Below are 22,607 nucleotides of genomic sequence, written 5' to 3' on the forward strand. Positions count from 1 at the left end.
GTTGGGCCAGTAACCGAGCTGACAAGGTGAATAAACTGTTCATGTGCAAGGCACTTAACCCTAATTTCTCCTGTAAGACGCTCTGGATAAGAACTGGTGCACCTGGCACCGACAATCATACCACGCTCAAATTCGCTTAGGCCACTAGTTTTGCCCATCCTAACATGAAATCAAACAGTAACTGAATGCCTCAATGCCTGTCTGCCTTCTTTATACAGCAAGCCACAGCCACGTGACTCACTGTCGGTAGGAAGAACCATTTTCATGAAAGGGGTGAATAAAAACTGGCCACTGAGTCTATATCTCTTCAATAGCTTGTGCATAAAGCTGTATTCACATTGTGACTTAAACCCTTTCTCTATAACGCATATTCCTGTCAATTGAGATGTGAGAAACTTTTGTCGTTGACGACCATAATTCTTATAAATGGAATGCAATTATCGAAGTAGCTCAATTCAAACCCCCATTGCAATTTTCAAGCAGTAGCATGTATATAAATATACTATTTCCCTTACAAACAATCGATCAAATGTATTTTATAAAGTCATTTTTACATTAGCAGTTGTCCAATGTGCTAAACACAATTGCAAAATGGTTTTGGTAAAAACCGCAGATTAAGAGACGTGTACATTACAGAAGTTGTGTACATAAGGACAACTGCATAAATATTGCTACAGCAGATTTGATTGAATTCAGTCTTAGGTTACAATTGCTCATCTGAAGATATCTGACATTTTCTCTTCTGGAGAGACATAGGCTATGCCTATAAGCAATGACACTGTTCATTTGAATGTTTAATACATCAGATGAAAATTTGTTAAAACCTGTACATTGATTGGTATTGTTGTATTCATTTGTTACTCATTACAGGGTTTTCCTTTAAAAACATCACAAATCAGGCAACCCAAATTGGAAAATATCTCTTGAGTACTAATTCAAAATGTACTATAGGGCCCTATAATTATATATATTTTGTCAAATTCAGTTTAGTATTTTCCCCATTTACGTTTTCTGATTTCAGATAAGTTTTCAATTTTAGTTTTGCACTGTAAAATTACAATACCCACAATACAGTTATCATTAGCATCGCTAACTGGTTACACAAAGTGCGGCCACCACACAGACAGGGGCATTCCCATACCATTGCTTCTTCAGAAAGTTTCAGGAAAAAAAACTGATGCATTATTTTCATATCTTGTGCGGAACTTGTGCAAATAAACATTTGATTCATATTCTACTAAATTCAACACACTTTTGAATATGGTTGAAATCCATTTGTCTCGATTCCGTGATGTCTGCAGATTTTATAGGGCCCTAAATATGAAGGCCTTAAAAAAGCATAGATGTTATAGCATATATTATTTTACAGTTTATGTAACTTTTAAATAATCTGTCAAGTAAAATTAGCAGCAGTTGTGTCTACCATACTGACTCCACATGACTGAATTTGAATTGTGAGGTAAATAGATTTAAGGAAATGATCAAAGATAAAGCTCTCTTCATACACAAAGTAATCATGCAATTACTATTTTGTTTATCATTATACATGTTTTCAACATTCTTTTTAGATTGACTTGGAGAACAGGATTGCTCTGTCAAGCAATACACGATTTTCCATCATTAACTTTACTTTAAAATGTACCATGGTAGACCAACATTGACATTTCCATATAAGCCTACAAGTAAATGACATCACAAGTATATTAAAAAGTCAAAATGCACATAGCTGTATGTATTTATACATTTGTATATTAATCTGTTTTTGTGTAAATGGTACAATTATTTGTGTACATGTTACTGACATTTTATGTCTGTTACAAAATGTAATGGCTGAACATTTTTCTTACAAAATATATTGTTAATGTTTTTCGACTACCCTCTGTAGTAGTATTGATTTAAATATTCTGTGAGGAAAATGCCCAAGTTGCATGACTTGGCAATTCTGACCATCAAAATGGTGTTACCGAATCTTTGAAAGTTTGTTGTATTTTTACAATGTCTCTTATGTGAAGTTATTACTATTGAATGAGTCTATTTAAGAATGACCCACATCCGTAACCTGTAAATTGATTGTCCATTTTCAGCTATTGATATGATTTGTCAGTTAGTTCTTAGTGTACCTTGTTTATTTTCCTTTGCATATTATTAAAAACAATCAAGTGTAAATGTGTGTTTCACTTACTTTAAAATGTACACACTGTATTTCTTTCAGAAACTAACTTTTCAACAGCGATCAAGACGACACTGAGCGTAAATATATATATTGATTGCAATTGTTTCCGAATGAGTGTTCATGTGTTAAGGATTAGCATTTCAATTGTTATAATTATTAACTCTGTAGTGACTTCTTAGTCGACCCCCACTTCCCTTTTGTCTAACAAGCCACCATGCCGGTTTAGCCCACTAGGGCACATTCTCCTATCATTTCTTGTAACCATATTTACTTTGTTGTTTTGTTTATGCATTTCTGTGATTACTTAGTAATAAATAAATGATTTAAGACAATTTATGTATGGATGACTCATAGTGAAGACTGGGTTCGTGCAGAAAACCAACCATTTAAGACGTTTGGAATGAGACTAACGTGAGATCAAATAAATAATTCATTAATCAGATGACTATTGATCAGATATGAAAATATCTGAAAGGTTATATTGGGAAATTGTAACTTTGTAATCTGAATAATTTTCCTTGGTGCCCCGACTTCCTAGTTAATTACAGTTACATGATTAATCAGTTTGATCGCGTAATACTAATTACAGAGAATCTTTGATAAAAAAAGTTGTAGAAACATCAAGGATGATCAATGTTAACCGGATGCACCGGAGCCCAATGTCCAGTCTCATAGCAAAGGGTCTGAATACTTATGTAAATAAGTTTATTTTATATAAAAACATGTTTTTGCTTTGTCATTATGGGGTATGGGTGTAGATTGATGAGGAATCTTTAAAATCTATTTTAGAGTAAGGCTGTAATATAACAAAATGTGGAAAATGTCAAGGGTCTGAATACTTTCCGAATGCACTGTGTTTGTTTGTTTGTTTTTTAGTCCTCATTTGGACTAATCTTCCAAGATATTATCCATGTTATCCAATATGTCTTCCATATGTTAATGTGCAATATCTAAGACATTGGTTTTATGCAGGCTACAGTACCAAACTGTTTACTTTATTTTCCCATGACCGCAAGGCCAAGCATGACTCCAACACCATCATTAAGTTTGCTGACGACAACAGTGGAAGGCCTGATCACAGACAACGATGATACAGCCTATAGGGAGGAGGTCAGAGACCTGGCAGTGTGGTACCAGGACAACAACCACTCCCTCAATGTGAGCAAGACAAAGGAGATGATCTTGAACTACAGGAAAAGGAGGGGCGAACAGACCCCCATTAACATTGATGGGGGTGTAGTGGAGCGGGTCGAGAGGTAAGTTCCTTGGTGTCCACATCACCAACAAACGATCATGGTCCAAACACACCACAACAGTCATGACGAGGGCACGACAACACCTTTTCCCCCAGGAGACTGAAAAGATTTGGCATGGGTCCCCAGATCCTCAAAATGTTCTACAGCTGCACCATCGAAAGCATCCTGACCGGGTGCATCACCGCCTGGTATGGCAACTGCTCTGCGCTACAGAGGCTAGTGCATTCGGCCCAATACATCACTGTGGCCAAGCTTCCTGCCATAGAGGACCTATATACTAGGCGGTGTCAGAGGAAGGGCAAAAAAAAATAGTCCAAGACTCAAGTCACCCAAGTCATAGACTGTTCTCTCTGCTACTGCACGGCAAGCAGTACCAGAGCGTCAAATTTAGGCCCAAAATGCTCCTTAACAGCTTCTGCCCCCAAGCCATAAGTCTGCTGAACAATTAATCAAATGGCCATCGGAGTATTTACATTGACATCCCCCCTTTGTTTTTACACTGCTGCTACTCGCTGTTTACTATCCATCTATCTATGCATAGCCACTTTACCCCCACCTACATGTACAAATTACCTCAACTAACCTGTATCCCCGCACACTGACTCTGTACTGGAACCCGCTGTATATAGCTTTGTTATTGTTATGTAATCTTGTTGTGTTACTTTTTACTTTAATTTATTTAGCAATGAACTGCATTGTTGGTTAAAGGCTTGTAAGTAAGCATTTCGTGGATAAGGTCTACAGCTGTTGGATTTGGCGCATGTGTGACAAATAACATTTGATTTGACTGCTGCATGTATCATTGCCACTGTTCATCGAAGTCTCCCTTTTCTCAAATTCTGACAAAGAAAATCCCTCTTAGAAAAAAATACTAAAATGACATTTTGGAGTAACTTTATACAGTATTCTCTTGCCCTGCATGAGTTATAGTTGTTTTTTTGTGATGTGGATATGACCACGCTAGTCCCTTATGCTCAACTTATTAACCATTCTGATCACGCTTTTCAATGTTTTTGAAAATAAGTGGAAAGTTGATTTATTTTACTTTTCATGCTGATACATCTGGGCATGTTTCTTGATAAATCTGTACAACACTTACAGAATGCATACAAGGGAAAAAGAAAAGCTGACAATTAGTTTAAGACAGGACATTGAAGAGCATATTTGTTTTATACAATCAGACAATTAACATAAACATCAATACAGCAGTTGCTGTTAAATTTTTTGTTGACAGACAGGATCAAGCAGGTAAGAGACACACAAGACAAGGAATGTTTCTTTGTCCAAATGTTCACAGAAATCAGATGGGAGTGAAGACAATTTTAAGATGAGCCAAAAACCTCTGGGAATTCTAATGACGAGCTCTTACCTGCGCTGTCAATCATTCACAAAATATTCTGAGACAGAAATCATTGAAGACAATTTTTTTTAATGCTATACATATTAGCTTTTCATAAACCTCCCTTCACAATATAATGCTTTCATAAAATGACACAGTATTCTCCATTGTGAGGTCATCTGCAATGGTGCAAGCCACAAACAGGTATAACAGTTGCTAGTACTATGTAGCAATGTGTACCCACACTAGGTACAATGTACAGTAGCTGCCAATGTAATTACCACGTAAATGATGGCCTTAGTGACACTACATATGAAGTAGGACCAAAAGAAAGTGTTGTATGAATGACAGTACCCACATGGAAATAGAGAGATGCCAACAAACAATTTAAAAAAATATATATTGCAAACATTTGAACTGCTGATCATTCAAATAAACCAGTGGTTATTTGGATTCCACAATCGAAAATAATTTAGTTAAGAGTCCTTAAAGCTGAGCTCCGCATTAGGTGAAACAGCGCCACTGGTCGCCCCCAGGCACATTCGTTACATGTTTTGTTTATGAAGAAGAGGACATAACAAAAAATATCACATACTCTGCTGTTCTATTGCATGTGCAATGATGTCCTAGAAAAGAAATAAAACATGTTTGAAGTAGCATCTTCGTTGGACGTGGCAGTATCACCGCTACATATTCCAGCTTTAAGGATTCTTAAGAACATGGGAATGGTGAAATACATCTAACTAGATCTAACAAAGACACAGCATTCTGTAGTGTGACAGTGTGGATAATTATTTGTTACTTATCATTGTTATCATGGTTGGTATAGTAGGACTAACCTCAAGCTTAACCAAATGTATTATGGTATTCAGCACATCAGAATTTCCGTGGTCTGTTTTCATTCATCAAAGTGCATCATGAACAGAAGGAGTAGATAGTAATGCATATAACTCAACCTTTCTTAGAACCTATACCTTTTGTTATCAGTTTTGATTTGAGATGTTAGTTAACAATATTGTGCTATAGCTGAGCCACTTGGGGTGCTTTAATTTCAACCTGGTACAATAGGGTACTACTACATTATAGAATATGTGAATTCCAAATGGTATCAGGTAGCTACAGTAGCTTTTTTTTTTGCAATTTGAAATTTAATGTGAAATGTGTCATAATATTGTGTGTCAAATACCTGGATACTGGAACTAGCCACTTGGACCAGGATTAATTTAGTTAACACATTATATAGAGTTGATCCCATATAATATCGATCCAGATGCCAAAAGCTAAAAGCTACGGATCAGACGGAGACATATAAAGGCATCGTATCTAGACCGGAGCTCCTTTATCACAAGTTAAACAACATGTTAATTTGGTCCCTTATAACAACAAGCAGGAGGATATCCACTGACAGGACAAAAGTGCTGTCATTCCGAGAGCACGCCTCCATTCCACAACAGGACAGTGTGTCCAGATACTCACTGCAGTTCCACAGGAGTAGAGGCCATGGTAACAGACTAATCAACTTAAATTCTAAGGGAAAATAAAGATTGGTTTTGATTACAAAGTGCAAAGTAAATAGTTTTTGTAAAATCTATTTAAAGATTTATGGGCCAAATAAGTTCATAAAAGCTGAGCAAGGCCTATTTCAAACCATAACATGCATCTGAAATACAGTTTCAGGTACATGTATGACGCTGAGCTATTATCTCAACTACCTCTAAATCACCTCTGCAGCATCTCACTCAAACCATTACCCTCCCTCTGCCTGCCTGTTCCCAAAATGGAGCGGGTGGGGGAGAGAAAGAAACTATAGGACATCATACCTCTTCTTTCACATTGAGTAAAGTAGATGCTGGAGGTGAGACCGATGAGCTACATGAGGGAAGCAGAACAACACATTACACATGAAATATGCAACAATGTCAGATGCAAATACCATTTCAAAAATACATTTGTATTTCTCCAGTTACAGTTTGAAGCACAACTATTGTCTACATTAACCTGTTAGCTTGAAAGCTTCTACTTCATTATTCTGTATGTGCTTTACCGGTCTGGCTTGAAATGCTCTTATAATTGATGGAAGTTTATCATTATAGTACATAACAGCATACAATAATTTACTGGATTTGAACAAAACAGTCAATGAGGCTACAAATAATTTGACATTTGAGGTTGGCCTCTATGCTTAATTTGGGACAAAACAACAGCTGTGCAGTGTGTGCCCCTCTTCTTTATTTAGTCTGAAACTCAAGGAGGCTCTTTCAAGGTTTTACTCAGAGTTACCAGGTTACACCTCACACCAGGAAGCCACAATATCACTGAATGTAACATCAACTCAATCCCTTGTTTAAAGCTTTTAGTGGGAAAAAATGTATGTCTGTGACAGGTATCACAAGCGTATCACGTCAGTCATACAAGCATGGACATTGTCTGATGATCAAGATTGGTTTCAATATACTTCAAAAAAACATCTCAGCTCCTCTTCAATTATAAAATCGTCAAACAACCTGAGATCAGTGACAGGGACTACTTACATTTTTAAGAGCAGGATACTTTCAATAGTTCATAAAAATAATAAAAATAATAATAATTAAAGTGAACTGATCGATTTATTTCTCAGCCATCACAGGGAAGCATTATGTTTAAACAACTTGGCTTTGCAGCATGTTGAGGCCTTGCCTACCCTGACTGTATCCACTGCCACCTCGTCATCTAACATGCATATCTCACTGATTTCTTCTATATAAGCATTTCATGGGGCAAAGGGGCGTGTGGAGATAAGAGTTTCGTTTTGAACCTACCTTCCAAATTTCCTTGAAGCATTCTCAAAAAACTTGGCTTTGGAAGCAACGCTGGAGAAAGAGAAAGACAGGGATCACCTGGGATGAATTTGAGGCATGTTGGGCTTTACAGCACACCAAACACTCTTTTGGAGTACAATGACAAAACTTTATGGGCAACATTTTCTGCCCACTAAATAGCCCTGGCAATGTGAAAATGGCATGTTACTTAGGATGTTACAAAACAGTAGTATTTAAAATAGACAGGATGGCCTTGTAATACAAAAGGAGTTTGGAACAGTGCAGCTTGTGATCTCATCTGTTGTGCACACAGTTTACTTGAGATGCACGTACATTATTGCCATTATCTAATTAGCTATATTTTTCCTTCTCCTTCCTTTGTACTTTTATTTTATTATGTTATGATGTGAAGCACTTTGTTACTCATATTGAAAAGCGTTATTAAAAAAATGAAGTGCTTATTACTGTAAAAGAGAGCTTTTGAGATGCACCAGAGTGCAAGTATTATGACTAACACTTTTCCATTTGTGCATTTTGTTGGTGTTTAGCAGGCAGAAAAAAAGAAAAAAAATCACCCCAAATATACACTGAGTATACTAAACATTGTCAACACCGTACTAATAGAGCACCACCCATTTTGCCCTCCGAACTGCCTCAATTCGTTGGGGCATGGACTCCGCAAGGTGTCGAAAGCGTTCCACAGGGATGCTGGCCCATGTTGACTCCAATGCTTCCCACAGTTGTGCCAAGTTGGCTGGATGTCCTTTGGGTAGTGGACCATTCTTGATATACACGGGAAACTGTTGAGCGTTAAAAACACAAACCGGTGCACCTGACACCTACTACCATACCCCGTTCAAAGATGCTTAAATATTTTGTCTTGCCCATTCACTCTCTGAATGGCACACATACATAATCCATGTCCCAATTGTCTCTAAGCTTAACAATCCTTATTTAACCAGTCTCCTCCCCTTAATCTACACTGACTGAAGTGGATTTAACAAGTGACATCAATAAGGGATCATAGTTTTCACCCGGTTAGTCTGTCATGGAATAGCAGGTGTTCTTAACGTTTTGTATACTCAGTGTATTATGGCATCGCACTGCATACCCCTTGTAAAACAACAGGAGCAGGCATGTACAGAGTACAAGACTGGTCATTGGGGAGTAACAAATTGTAGGTTATTTTGTTGCTACAATGTGATAAATTGACACTGAAATGGGGAACACAGTGGGGAACATCTGAACACACTAGTGAAAGTGTAAAATCTTTGATCTAAATGCAGACAATGGAATTAGTATGTTGTGAAGGGTTCAAAACGGTACATTTAATAAGAGACTTACAAGGACTGGAGAAAGACCAAAAGGAAACTCAAGGCTAAACACGGCATTTTGTGATTGTTCTCTTGATTAAGATTTTAATCAGTCTGGATGGAATGTCTGGGTCTGGCTGAGTTCTAAGGTCTACTCACTACGACGCCGGGGTGTCCTCGCTGGGGGTTGCAGTGGGGCTCTTGTGGGGTGCAGGGTATCGGCTAGGGGGGTCAGGGGGTCTGGTTGGAGGTCTGCAGATGGCAGGCTTCTCAGCTGGAGACCTCGTTTTGATCACACCGTCATTTTCTGCTGCAATGCAAGGAACGAAAACCTTAGCTTCCATAACAGAACCAAGAGCTAACACAATGAAATCCACTTTCAACCTTCTTTCTCATTGAACATGATATCAGTACCACAGAGCAGCTAGGTACTGTACTGCTGCACTGTTGTTAAGCGGAGTATAAAATGCAGTCTAAAATTCATAGCATGTTTGTATAGGCTTCAGGTTGTTCCGCTACCTTCTCGAATGACCGCAACACTTCGAGGTGGTCTTCTGCCTTGGAAGGACTGCGCTCGGTTCACAGTGACTCCCATCTCTCCATTGGCTGTTGCATCTGGCCTCTGACCTCCATCCGGTAGCTTAGCAACCAGTTTGACGACGTTAGAGTCTGAGTGTCTGTCCTGGCGGATGGATGGCCTGGGCAGGAGGGCCTGCCTCTGAGGAGGTTCCCGAGGGAGCCGTGGAGGGGCAGTTATGGGTTTGGTCCTTTGGAGAGGTGTGGGGCTCGTTGGGGTGTCCCCGCCAGCCTCCACTCCCTCTGGTCTGCTACCATTCTGATCATCTGTGAGACAAACACAGGAACATTTTCAAATCAACATACAAAGAGAGTACACATTCAGCCCAGGCATATCTCTGGTTTACCTTCTTGTGGTTGGGTTTAGTGCAGAGGTTGTCGTTTGAACTGATTTTGAACTTGATATCATTACTTCTCCTGAGCTCCTACCTACCATGAGTAGTATACTTCTACTTACAGAATGTTATGTCTATACATGTAGTATGAGTGATCATAGCATATTTTAATAGCACACCTATTAGAAAATTAAGAATTAAAAAATAAATTAACCATTATAAAAAATAAATGAAACATTCTTTATATGATTGTATTTGTTTATATGGATCCCATTAGCTTTTGCAGAAACCTCTGCTACTCTTCCTGGGGTTCCTAGAATATTATAAAAGCAAGTCTAATGTTGGCATTTGAGAGGATGCATTTAAACAATGGCAGAAAGCACAAACCCTTTACAGTTAAATACATTTGTGGATTAATAGTCTGAGCTGGAGAAAAATATGGTTTTAAGGAAAGTGAATTGTGTATAACAATGATCTATTAATATAGGAGAATAAAAAGTCAGACTACTTGGTTGCATTCTTTCATCTAGAGTCATGATGTTGGCCAGGTTTCCAGTGGTACATACACTATTCAAATGCTGCGAGGGATTTAGACAGGTGGTAGTTTGTCGTCAAGCAAATCGGAGCTGGTTATTTGGTAACTCCAAGCAGGAACCAAGAAGAGTGATAAATAAAATAGCACACAATGAGGGGAGGACACGCTGCAAGTGTTCCGCATCTTTCCATACCACAGTAAATGAAAGGCATGACTCACACAGACATTTAACACAAAGTTACAAGAGATAGAAATGACATGATTTAGCCTGAAGCAATAACTTCCATTCAGTGAGCACGGCCTAAGAAAGACCTCCAATTGCCTTTCTTTAAGCACAGTTAACAAAAACAATTAATGGTTCAACTTGGCTGAGGAGGTCGTAGTAAGCAAACATCTGCATATGCAATTGGCCACTATGCAACAAATGTAATGCTTATCGTTTCCGAATCAACAAAATGGCTTGATAAAACGTCCCACCAAAAGGCTTGCGATTAATGTAAAAATCAAACATTTAGAAAGAAAAGTAAAAGCACTATTCTATTTTAGCAATTCACAACGAGTACAAGATTCACACTTGCAGTAATACAGTGCCCAGAATAAACATCAGCCACCTACTGTATAAAATCACCTTACCCATACCAAGTGTACACTGTAATAATCCTAATATAATTATTTGCATTCACAGGACAAGGGATGGTAATGATAATAATGGTGATGGTGATAATGAGGATGATGATTAAACCAGAGGCTGATAATTACTCTCAATGTTCTGGAGCTGGCCATAATTAACTGCTGGGTAGACGCGGGGCGTGCGCTTGGAGATGGTGATTGGTTGCCGTTTCCTTGGGGTAATCCTTGGAGGCGGCATGGGTGGGGCTGTGGAACTCTCCTCTGGCGCAGTGCAGAAGATCTGTAATCACCCCAGCACGTCCAAAATGACTTACATTATATAGACATTCAACTTGAGAATATGCATTTAATAAAATCTAGAATGTAGTGTACCATGGAATAGTTGAATGTTTATGATGCCACAGTGCATTAAATAACAATCACATGACTCTTGAGCTCTTTGCAAAGGAGGAAAGGTAATGACATTTTTCCAATTCACCTTGGTGTAGTCCTCGATTAGAATCTCAACAACAATGTTCTGGAACTTTATATCCAACATGGCTGCCACAGTCTCTTCCTCTGCCCTCATGAGGGTGGGGCCAAAGATCACGCCCATGTTGGAGGGAGTCATCAGGTTGTCTCCACTGTTGCTGCAGACACTGCCAACAGGAATCCAGACGGGTTCGTAAACAACATCATTCTCTCAAGACCAACAAGAACAAACACCTCTCAAATAGGGGATAGGGAAGTTAATGCCAGTTAATGTAAATTTATAAATTGCACAACTACTATTAATGCATTAAATAAAAGTATTATTTTAGGAAGATCGGACAGCTATTACACTATGCATAGATGCATGAGTCTCAGTCAGATACTTTACCCATCTGAACAGATGCCACTTAATCCCTTCATTGACGCACATGCAACACAACACCACAAATGCAATTACAAAACAAGAAAAGGCCTAAATAAGCATAACTTGTATAACTTCATCAGTTAGGAGGCACACAGAGACTGAAGCACAACAGTGGCATGTCATATCAGGTTAGCGCTTACTTCACCAGGTGTTCGATCAGTAGGCTTAACATTTCTCGATTCTTCTCTGGGAGTTTGTATGTCAGGGAGTGGATTGCACCCAGTCGATCATCTAGGCTATCTGATTCTAAGAAACAAGATACATTTCTTTTTACATGAGCAATAACTGACATATTGTCCATGTTAGATTGAGACCTATTATGTTAAGAGCAATGTGAATGTATTCATTGGTAATTAACACATTTACATACATTTACATTTAAGTCATTTAGCAGACGCTCTTATCCAGAGCGACTTACAAATTGGACACAATCCATTACACACACAACCAGTCAAACGTTTGGACACACCTACTCATTCAAGGGTTTTTCTTTATTTTTTACTATTTCTACATTGTAGAATAATAGTGAAGACATGGAGAACTATGAAATAACACCTATGGAATCATGTAGTAACCAAAAAGTGTTACACAAGTCAAAATCTATTTTATATTTGAGATTCTTCAAATAGCCACCCTTTGCCTTGATGACAGCTTTGCACACACTTGGCATTCTCTCAACCAGCTTCATGAAGTAGTCACCTGGAATGCATTTCAATTAAAAGGTGTGCCTGGTTAAAAGTTAATTTGTGGAATGTCTTTCCTTCTCAATGCATTTTAGCCAATCAGTTGTATTATAACAAGGAAGCGGGAGTAGTATACAGAAGATACCCCTATTTTGACCAAGTCCATATTATGGCAATAACAGCTCAAATAAGCAAAGAGAAACGACAGTCCATCATTACTTTAAGACATGAAGGTCAGTCAATACGGAAAATGTCAAGAACTTTGAAAGTTTCTTCAAGAGCAGTCACAAAAACCATCAAGCGCTATGATGAAACTGGCTCTCACGTGGACCGCCACAGGAAAGGAAGACCCAGAGTTACCTCTGCTGCAGAGGATAAGTTCATTGGAGTTACCAGCCTCAGAAATTACAACCCAAATAAATGCTTCAGCGTTCAAGTAACAGACATCTCAACATCAACTGTTCAGAGGAGGCTATGTGAATTAGGCCTTCATGGTCAAATTGTTGCAAAGAATCCACTACTAAAAGGACACCAATAAGAAGAAGACTAGCTTGGGCCAAGAAACACGAGCAATGTTCTTGGTCTGGAGTCCAAATTGGAGATTTTTGTTTCAACCGCCGTGTCTTTCTGAGACGCGGTATGGGTGAACGGATGATCTCTGCATGTGTGGTTTCCACTGTGAAGCATGGAGGAGGTGGTGTTATGGTGTGGGGGTGCTTTGCTGGTGACACTGATTTATTTAGAATTCAAGGCACACTTAACCAGCATGGCTACCACAGCATTCTACAGTGATACGCCATCCCACCTGGTTTGGGCTTAGTGGGACTATCATTTGTTTTTCAACAGGACAATGACCCAACACACCTCCAGGCTGTGTACAGTATGGGCTATTTTACCAAGAAGGAGAGTGATGGAGTGCTGCATCAGATAACCTGGCCTCCACAATCCCCGACCTCAACCACATTGAGATGGTTTGGGATGAGTCGGACCACAAAGTGAAGGAAAAGCAGCCAACAAGTGCTCTGCGTATGTGGGAAGTCCTTCAAGACTGTTGGAAAAGCATTCCAGGTGAAGCTGGTTGAGAGAATGCCAAGTGTGTGCAAAGCTTCCATCAATATAAAATATATTTTGATTTGGTTAACACTTTTTTGGTTTATATGCATAGACATTGTGCATGAGAAAGTTCATCAGCAAAGCCTAATCCTCATCCCAGTCAAAACATTTCAGGTGTCCAATTGCACACCTGCTGCTACATTGCGGTGTAATGTGAACCTCAAGAAGTTAAAAGATCGGGCTCCTGGGGCATGGGAGCTTATCTCAGTTAAGAGGTTTAGAACTGGTGTATAACATGCTTTTACAATGGTTTTACCATTTAATTATGGCATGTTCAAATGCAATATGGAGTTTTTCCACACCCACTATGATACTGTGGATCCAGTCTGTGGAGAAACGGACCAAAATAAAATTACATTAGGAGGCAAGGGACTAGGATCCCCCGCAGGAGAACTGAATAAGATATCCAGAGGTAGGAACTTTAATTGACTGGATCTAATAAAAGAAAATGCCTGATGCTATTATATCCTTTTTCTTTGTTAGTGCTTTTTTCACAGGGAACACACAGATAGTGTGTATTTTTATTTTAAAAAATGTATAAAGAAAATAAATAGGGATTTTCCTTTAAATTTACTGTACTGAACAGAGAGAATGTTTTTCCCCCCTTCCCTTTTATAGCTGTAACCCAGCCTGTTGAACTTGAGAGTGAACTCAGTCTGATGGAGAACAAATGCACAATTAACTGTAGAAAGAGCACTTGGAAGACATAAAACAAGATGTGGAAGTAAACCACCTGTTTCTCAGCTCCCAAAGCCAACCTTAAATGTAATTGTACATTTTAGTCATATCCAGAGTGACAGTAGTGAGCGCATACATTTTTATATTTTATTCGTACTGGTCCCCCGTGGTAATCGAACCCACAATGAGCACTGCTCTACTATATGAGCTACACGTTACTTCTAATAACTTGTACGATATCCAAACAGTGTTTGACAAAGACATGCCCTCGCATGAGAAGGAAATGTAAATGTGCCATGAGACTATCCTAAAGATCTAGAAATCTGACCTACTACTGTACATGTGATAACAGAAATCCATCAGTTTAGTGGACTGGTGCAGCTTTTCTTTTTAAAGTGTGTAAGCAAATAAAGTGTGGATCTTGAAGTGGGTCTGAGTAATTGTTTCTCCAAGTCATTGTCTTTATATATCAGTAAGTGTGAAAACACATCTTACTTGCTGCTAAGATGAGGTCCCTGTTGAGACCGTAGGTCATCAGAGGCTCTGTTAAACTCCTGTGGATGAACACACGCGATCAGGTAAACAAGTACAGTACAAATACTCCACCACTCACGTCATACCCTAAAACAGCCTTTTTAATAACTGCTACTGAATTGTTGCTCATGCACTTTCAGCATCAACAAGTGCTACAGTACTCATTCCGAATGAATTTAAGAGTCCACTGACAAAGGTCTCCTTATCAAAATGTTCCTTCCTAGTCTGAAATTAGACTTAACAATGCAGTGTTAAGGCATGAGTGACCAAAGGCCTAATGTAAGCCTTCAAGCAGCTGCCTGGCCTCCTCAAAGTGTGGGGAGACAACCTGTGAGTAAATCATTATGAGGGGTATTGGGGGAGGATAAAAACCTGGCCTTGAAGACAAGAGGCCTTGAAGACAAGAGGCCTTGTCACTGAGCACTTTAAGCAGCAAACAATTATACTAGGCTCATGGAGCAGAGAGAAACCTCTCATCCTTTGCCAGCATAGATGATTACAACTTTAATATGTAGTATATCTAATCACAGCACATAACTTATTTCAAAAGATGGCATTATATTTTCTCATAAAACATAGAATATACAGTCTGGAAATGGCAGAGCGCTGTTTCTCCCTCTTTAAATGTCTCTAATTTAGAAGCTGAGTGCTAATTGGCATCAGACAAAGCTTGGTCTAACATCATTCTATAGAACATGTTGTTCCAGAGCAACTGGCTCTTGTATGTCACCTGCTAGATGATTTAAGACAGAGGTGTCAAACTCATTTCATGGAGGGCTTAGTGTCTGCGGGTTTTTGTTTTTTCCTTTCAATTAAGACCTAGACAACCAGCTGAGGGGAGTTTTCCACTAATTAGTGACCTTAATTCATCAATCAAGAATAAAGGAGGAGCCCACAGACACTCGGCCCTCCGTGGAATGAGTTTGACAAGATTTAATAGGACGGGAACACACCGGAGATAAAACTTCATGGCACTTGTGATGGTTTTAATGTCCCAGTCGCTGCTGTGGAAATCCACATCCCCTGGGCATTTCTGGTCTACAGGAAGAGGAGAAAGACGATTAAAAACAAACAAGAAAACACAATTCTGAAGAGTGACAACAAGTACAGGTTAAACTCAAATAAAGCATGCTATTTACATACTAATAGCAAACAAACCTGATAAAACAGCTTGCAGCCCTCCCAAAACAAATAAACAGCAAATCAGTTACAATTTCCCAAAAATAAGGATAAATGCTTTAATTAGAAACACTATTCATAACAATTTTAAACACTTCTACAAAAATCTGAACAGTTGGGACTGATCCTACAGCCTTCTTAGACTCAATAACTTTGAAACAATCAGCAGCAGCAAGAAAAATATTAAAAATGTAAATCCCCCAAGAAGAAATATTAGACACTTAAAACATTAGCGCGGAGAAAAGCACAATGGGCATCTTTCACATGTAATTTAATTTGATATTCTGGGACAAAGTAGTGCCCCTGTTTACTCAAATGACAACACACGTCACTCAATTCAGCGCTTCTGAGTTTCATGTATCAAACAGTTATTTCAGTTATATTAAAACCAGGAAAATATGGAGTCCCGTCAGATTACAGACCCATAAATGTAATATATTGTGACAAAATAATAACAATAGTCATAAGCAACAGAATGACAGAAGTATTACCAGACTTGATACATATTAAGCCAACATGGTTTATTAGAAATATAGACTTACAAATGAAAATATGTTTCAGTATAATACAGTACTCTAAAAAACAAGATGTATCAATAATGGCTGTTGATAGCGAAAAGGCTTTTCACCGTCGAGTGGCCTTTTCTATTCAAAACTTTGGAAGCCTTCAACTTTCCACCTGAAATAATACATTTCATAAAAATATCCTGTATTGTCTAGTGTTGTGGCTTTGCTGGCATCCAAGAGCCCCCACCACTGGGTACGAGACTGGGATGTCCTCTCTCCCCCCTCATGTTTGCACTGACAATACGTGAAAATAGTCTGGGATTAGCATGCGCATCTCCCATATGTAACCATGGTTCCTCTTTAGTGCATTTAACAATATGTCGCAAGTAAAAGCCTTTGGTGACGAGTTGATACAATCGCAGGATATAAAATGAACATGAAAATTTCATTTTTTATGGCAATAGGAAAAATACAACTTAATTTATGATCTACAGCAATCCTTTAAGTGAACCACAAAAATTGCAAATACTTAGGATATTTAAGTGATAATAAAACAAATATATTAAGATACAGTTATCCTAGATCTAATTCAATTGAACAATCTTCCCATAAATTTAACAGGTAGAATAAACCTCTTTAGAATGGCCTGGCTCCCAAAGTTTGATGTTTATTCTCAGTAATAACAATTACCCCACTAAACCACAGCCTAGTGGTTAGAGCATTGGACTAGTAACCGGAAGGTTGCAAGTTCAAACCCCCTAGCTGACAAGGTACAAATCTGTCGTTCTGCCCCTGAACAGGCAGTTAACCCACTGTTCCTAGGCCGTCAGTGGAAATAAGAATTTGTTCTTAACTGACTTGCCTAGTTAAATACAGTGGGGAGAACAAGTATTTGATAACCTGCTAAATCAGTAGTGTTTCCTACTTACAAAGCATGTAGAGGTCTGTAATTTGTATCATAGGTACACTTCAACTGTGAGAGACAGAATCTAAAACAAAAATCCAGAAAATCACATTGCAAATTAATTACTTAAAAATCATACAATGTGATTTTCTGCATTTTTGTTTTAGATTCCATCTCTCACAGTTTAAGTGTACTGTTGATACAAATTACAGACCTCCACATGCTTTGTAAGTAGGAAAACCTGCAAAAACGGCAGTGTGTCAAATACTTGTTCTCCCCACTGTAGGTAAAATAAAAATAAAAAGACATTCTTTAAATGGAGGGTGGTTTTAACCTTCTAGATTTGTAATTTTATCAACTCGTCATCCAGGGCTTTTACTCGTATTGTTAAATGCACTAAAGAGGAACAATGGTTACATATTGAAGATGCACATGCTCATCCCCAGACTATTTGTTAAAAATATATATATATATAAAAATAAAAAAAATAACTGGAAAAAATTCTAAACTATTACTAAACTTTAAAAAAAAATATTAAACAATTAAGCAGAAATGGCAAACCTTTTTTTCCCCACAGGGGCCCTTGCAAACACGTCTGATTAGTGTTCTTTTTTTCTTCAGGTCACACTGGCAAATGATCACAGTAGGTGCAGCCAGTTGAAATATCTGACTATATTGGTGAATTAAAGTACTCAATCTTAAAATGCAAGTAAATATAAAATGCCAGTGTCTTTTGCACTATTTCCACAACAATAAAACTATTATGGAGGGTTGGATACAAGATTATGATATGGATACAATATTATGATAAATTAAGCCTTTGCAGTAGCGCATAGTGATATCTAGATTAATATTGGAAAAAATAAATGTTATATCCGGTCACAGTCATCTGCCTTAGGGGCAAGGGAATTACTTATAAACTACTTCATAAATATGCATTTGGTGCTTTTTAATATTGCTTCAAAATCTGCTGTGTGTTTGCCTGGCAACCCAAAATACTTGCTCTGCCCAAACGCTACGCCACACCCACGGACGTTACTTTGTTCTCCGCAATGAGTCTGGATCAGTGTAGCTCCCCGACAACTTCTAGAATACAAACACATTCTAACCGTTCTGATAGGTCCAAGAAAAACTGCTGAGTTGGGCCAGAGTCAGAACACACATGGGTAAAGCAGATTTTTAAAAATGTGTCATTGGCTTTGATACTCTGATTAGTTAGAGATTATCCAATCACTGAGGTCTTTGTTTTGCACAACAACCGTCTCAGAATGATGTAAAAAAAAAAAGTTTTAAAAAAGCAGAATAATTCAGTTTGAGTTCTCAGGCAAGCTGTGTGTGCCAGTAAAACAGGGAAATGTAACAGTTTAATCTCTGTATTGTGCTTCAAACAGCCCCTCTGCACGAAACATTCTTCAATCCTATCTATCCATCTATCTATCCATCCATCTATCTATCCATTTATTGAGAGAGGGAGAGAGAGAGAAAACATGTTGACTGGGTAATTTCCTCACCAAAGAAAGCATTTAAAAGCTTCTGCACTTGGATGTTACTGCCAACAGTTCTGTATACTCCTTCTTGTGTGAGTCCTGTAAAAGAGAGAAGGAGAGAGTGGGTGGGGTTTGGGTAAAAGGAAAGAAAAGGGGGAGTTTCCTCCAGAGAAATTCAGAGCAGTGGAAATGTACAGGCTGTTCCTCAGTGCAGGCCTGTATCAACTGGAGTGAAAATAAGGACGTAGCAGACAACGCCTTCACAATGCTAGCCTACTTCCCAGCCTCTTCCAAATGAATGATTTGCTTCACTGCTCCAGTGGATGGCTGGAGTTTATGTTATTATACGAGGCCTGTATATCTTACTGGTTGTGAAAGATAAGAGGATAATTTAATGTATACCATTTAGCAGACACTTTGATCTAAAGAGACTTACAATCATGCGTTAACACATTTAATGCATGGTTGGCCCCGGGAATCGAACCCACAATCCTGGCTTTGCAAGCGCCATGCTCGACCACCTAAACCATACAGGACCATACAAAATCAAAGTGCCGGTGCCTCACCAAACTCGTAAATAAATTGGACGAGTGAATTAGGGAGGGCTGAAGTGAGAAAGCCTATGGAATCTAAAGAATTTGAGCTGCTTGAGAGATAGGAGCAGTTGAATGTGCCCACACATTTAACAGTTTTCTGATGCCACATGGTAATATACTCTCTCTGGAGTAATACTTTTGTTGCCTACATAGTGGTATGATTCTTAAAAAACTATGTATAGTACTAGTGCGTTGTTATTCAGTTATATTGCTGTAAACAAAGTAAAACAGCAAATGTAGTATGGACTGAAGTGCTCTTCTATAAGGACATTTATTGTGGTGAGCTAAATGGCAAAGTTAGTCATAATGGACGTCATAATGCAGCCGTTGTGTTTTTATTTACTGCTTCCCTCTGGTGAGAACGTTCATTTAGGATAGCAGTGAGGCTTCAGAGTCCATTTCAAACAACTCATCTCTGCCCTCTAACGGGCAATATAGAAAACTGACTAGACTATGACGAAACTGGCAGGAAATCTGATAGGCGGCATACAAAGACAAAACGCATGGTATGGACTAGAACTTTCTGGTTACTTTACCTTTAGTTTCAACGAAGTTAATGCATTTTCTTACAAACTTGAATCCAACTTCATTCAATTCCACTGTGGAAGACAAGTAACATTTAACAGATTTCACAAGCAGTGGAATGACAAACAAATGTGTCTTTATGGATGTTCAGTGAGATTCATACGGTTTAATTTACTATATTATACTGCAGTAAAAAAAAACTAATAATGAACATTGGTAATGGTACATACTTTCAGCTTGCTTGTGAATTGGGGAATGATAAATCTGGAATGAAATAACAGTGTAAAACACCAAAAACTAATATCTGTGGAGCTTTCTGTGGCACTCATAATAATAAACCTGAATATATGATATTATAAAGAGATCCGACTTTCATTATCATATTTCATTATCATTACCAAAGAAAAACTGCAATATTAGGACTATAAAACACAATGCCTTTACAGTACAGAATAACCTTTGGACCAAGGGGACTGTATGGACCCTCCAGTAAAGAAACTCACAGGCTCTTTTCCATCCATGGCCTCCATCCATAACTTCCTGTTGGCCTCCGAAACAGCCTGGAGAGTGACAGGTATGTTTCTATTGTGATAGGAACAAGTGTCACAGTTAGTGCATAGACAATATTGCATGTTTGACTAATATATATATATATATATATATATATATATATATATATATATTTTAATTGGCTGGTGTCTGAGCTCCCTTTTTTAAGTTAAGTTTATTAAATCCACCATTAAAAAAACAAAAAAAACAGCACACATAAAACGTGAAAAAGCCTTACATGCACATTAGTAAAATCCTCGAAGATATCACAATAAAGTCAGACTTATTTCCATTGTGGTCCCTCTGTCTGATAAAAATACACCTTATGGAACAGCAGGGACTGTGAAGTAACAAACATAGACACATGCATGCACACACGATAACATACGCACTATACACACGTACACATGGATTTTTCGTTGTAGATATGTGGTAGTGGAGTATGGGCCTGAGGGCACACAATGTGTTGTGAATTCTGCAATGAATGTTTTTAAAATTGTATAACTGCCTTAATTTTGCCGGACCCTTGGTGGGGATCCATAATAAATACAATGAAATATCAGTGTACGGCTTGCATCCCTCTGCTGTAAATATTGTAAAGAATGCCTTGCTTGTATAAATATGAGTTCATGGTGTTCTCTTCCCCTGAAATCACAGAGTTTGCCATCTGCTTCCAGCAGGAAGTAGGCACCTGCTGCCAACTGATTGTTTGGGCTATCATCCACTCTGTACATGCACACACTCAGTGTCCTTGTAGACCACCTGTTCACCTCACTGCTCAAACTTGTTTATACCACAAGGCATGTATGATCTTATACGAAGTCTACCTCATCTCGAAGTCCCAAAGTGGCTTGTTTGTACTAACCTCTCGTAAGTTTCGATATCAAAGCAGAAGCGCTTGTCTATGGACTCTGTCTTTCGGCGGAAGCAGGATTTAAGCTTCAGCTCTGTGGGGCCCTGGAAGAAAGCATCACAGTGTGTGAGTAAAAGGAGGGTGGAGAGGCCTAGAGAGATAATCTCTACATTACAGCTTTGGAGAAAGTAAAAAAAATATATATATATTTTTAAATCATTATATGAGCACATGTGTATTTGAATAATTCCATTGAGATATCAGAGATGAACAAATAGTTGTTCAAGTGTCTAATCAAGATCATATGACCAATTATATGACCTACCTGTTTGGTTGCGGGTTTTGGTTCAGCAGGGACCATGACAAACAGCTTGCTGGCTTTGTGATACTTGCAGTAGTACTTCACCCATGACACACCCAAGGCCCCTGGGAGAGCAGGGTGATAGGATATCATGTCAGGGCTCATTCAATACAACATGTTGAGAGGAATATAGCAGGTTCGTTCCACCAATTAGGTGCCTTTTGAGAAGTGTAACTTGGTTGAAATGCACTTTTGATTTCACCTAATTTTAACGTTGTCATAAAGAGTGCATGTTAAACCTAAAAAAAAAAAAAAAAAACTTTCCAATCTCAAGATTATACTATAGTAACCATAGATATAATAATACTATAGTAAGTGCCTATATAGAGCCAAATAAAGTAATAGGTTGACGATAAATAAATCCCCTGAAAGGGGGAATGGAAGCTTATTGTGTGCAACAGGGAGTGGCAAATGAATGAAACATTTGTTTAAACATGAACTTGATAAATCAATTCTAGCCTGTCTATCTATGGGTAACAGGGTTGATGTGTTTATGCTCAACCTGCTCAGTTTTCCACCATAAAATGGCCAAAAAGTGTAGAACCAGCTCACCTACTTTTACACTATGATTTGACTTTTAGATGTTCAATGTTTCTTTTTGTTTCTTTTAATGGAATAGTTTCACCTTACTAAAACAAGAGTTCAGTTCAAGTGCCAGGGTTGACCTTAAAAATGAGGGACAGACATATGAATCACTAACCACCTGAAATAAATAATATTCAGAAATTACTTTGTCAAAGGAACAAAATAATTAGGTCTTTACAATGATTGTGATAGTGAAATTTAGGG

At 38.3% G+C, this 22,607-nt stretch overlaps 1 protein-coding gene across 2 annotated transcripts in view; it reads right to left on the reverse strand.

The window, feature by feature from the left end:
* Positions 1 to 4,838: 4,838 nt before the first annotated feature.
* Positions 4,839 to 22,607, reverse strand: part of LOC115105740 (oligophrenin-1) — a 51,167-nt gene continuing 33,398 nt past the window's right edge. The window contains exons 9-24 of one of the 2 annotated variants that reach the window (XM_029628073.2): positions 21,783 to 21,883; positions 21,470 to 21,561; positions 20,559 to 20,637; positions 20,286 to 20,319; positions 20,067 to 20,129; positions 18,959 to 19,033; positions 15,812 to 15,896; positions 14,820 to 14,878; positions 11,991 to 12,096; positions 11,434 to 11,593; positions 11,085 to 11,235; positions 9,399 to 9,722; positions 9,039 to 9,186; positions 7,567 to 7,617; positions 6,589 to 6,637; positions 4,839 to 6,295 (exon numbers count right to left, since the gene is read on the reverse strand). In XM_029628073.2, the coding sequence (XP_029483933.1) occupies positions 6,284 to 6,295; positions 6,589 to 6,637; positions 7,567 to 7,617; positions 9,039 to 9,186; positions 9,399 to 9,722; positions 11,085 to 11,235; positions 11,434 to 11,593; positions 11,991 to 12,096; positions 14,820 to 14,878; positions 15,812 to 15,896; positions 18,959 to 19,033; positions 20,067 to 20,129; positions 20,286 to 20,319; positions 20,559 to 20,637; positions 21,470 to 21,561; positions 21,783 to 21,883 (1,589 nt within the window). In that variant the 3' untranslated portion in view covers positions 4,839 to 6,283. Of the gene's footprint in view, positions 6,296 to 6,588; positions 6,638 to 7,566; positions 7,618 to 9,038; positions 9,190 to 9,398; positions 9,723 to 11,084; positions 11,236 to 11,433; positions 11,594 to 11,990; positions 12,097 to 14,819; positions 14,879 to 15,811; positions 15,897 to 18,958; positions 19,034 to 20,066; positions 20,130 to 20,285; positions 20,320 to 20,558; positions 20,638 to 21,469; positions 21,562 to 21,782; positions 21,884 to 22,607 lie in introns of both variants that reach the window. The other variant, XM_029628072.2, reaches the window with a different exon arrangement.

This window comes from Oncorhynchus nerka, linkage group LG22 (assembly GCF_034236695.1).
Source record: "Oncorhynchus nerka isolate Pitt River linkage group LG22, Oner_Uvic_2.0, whole genome shotgun sequence".
NCBI lineage: Eukaryota > Metazoa > Chordata > Actinopteri > Salmoniformes > Salmonidae > Oncorhynchus > Oncorhynchus nerka.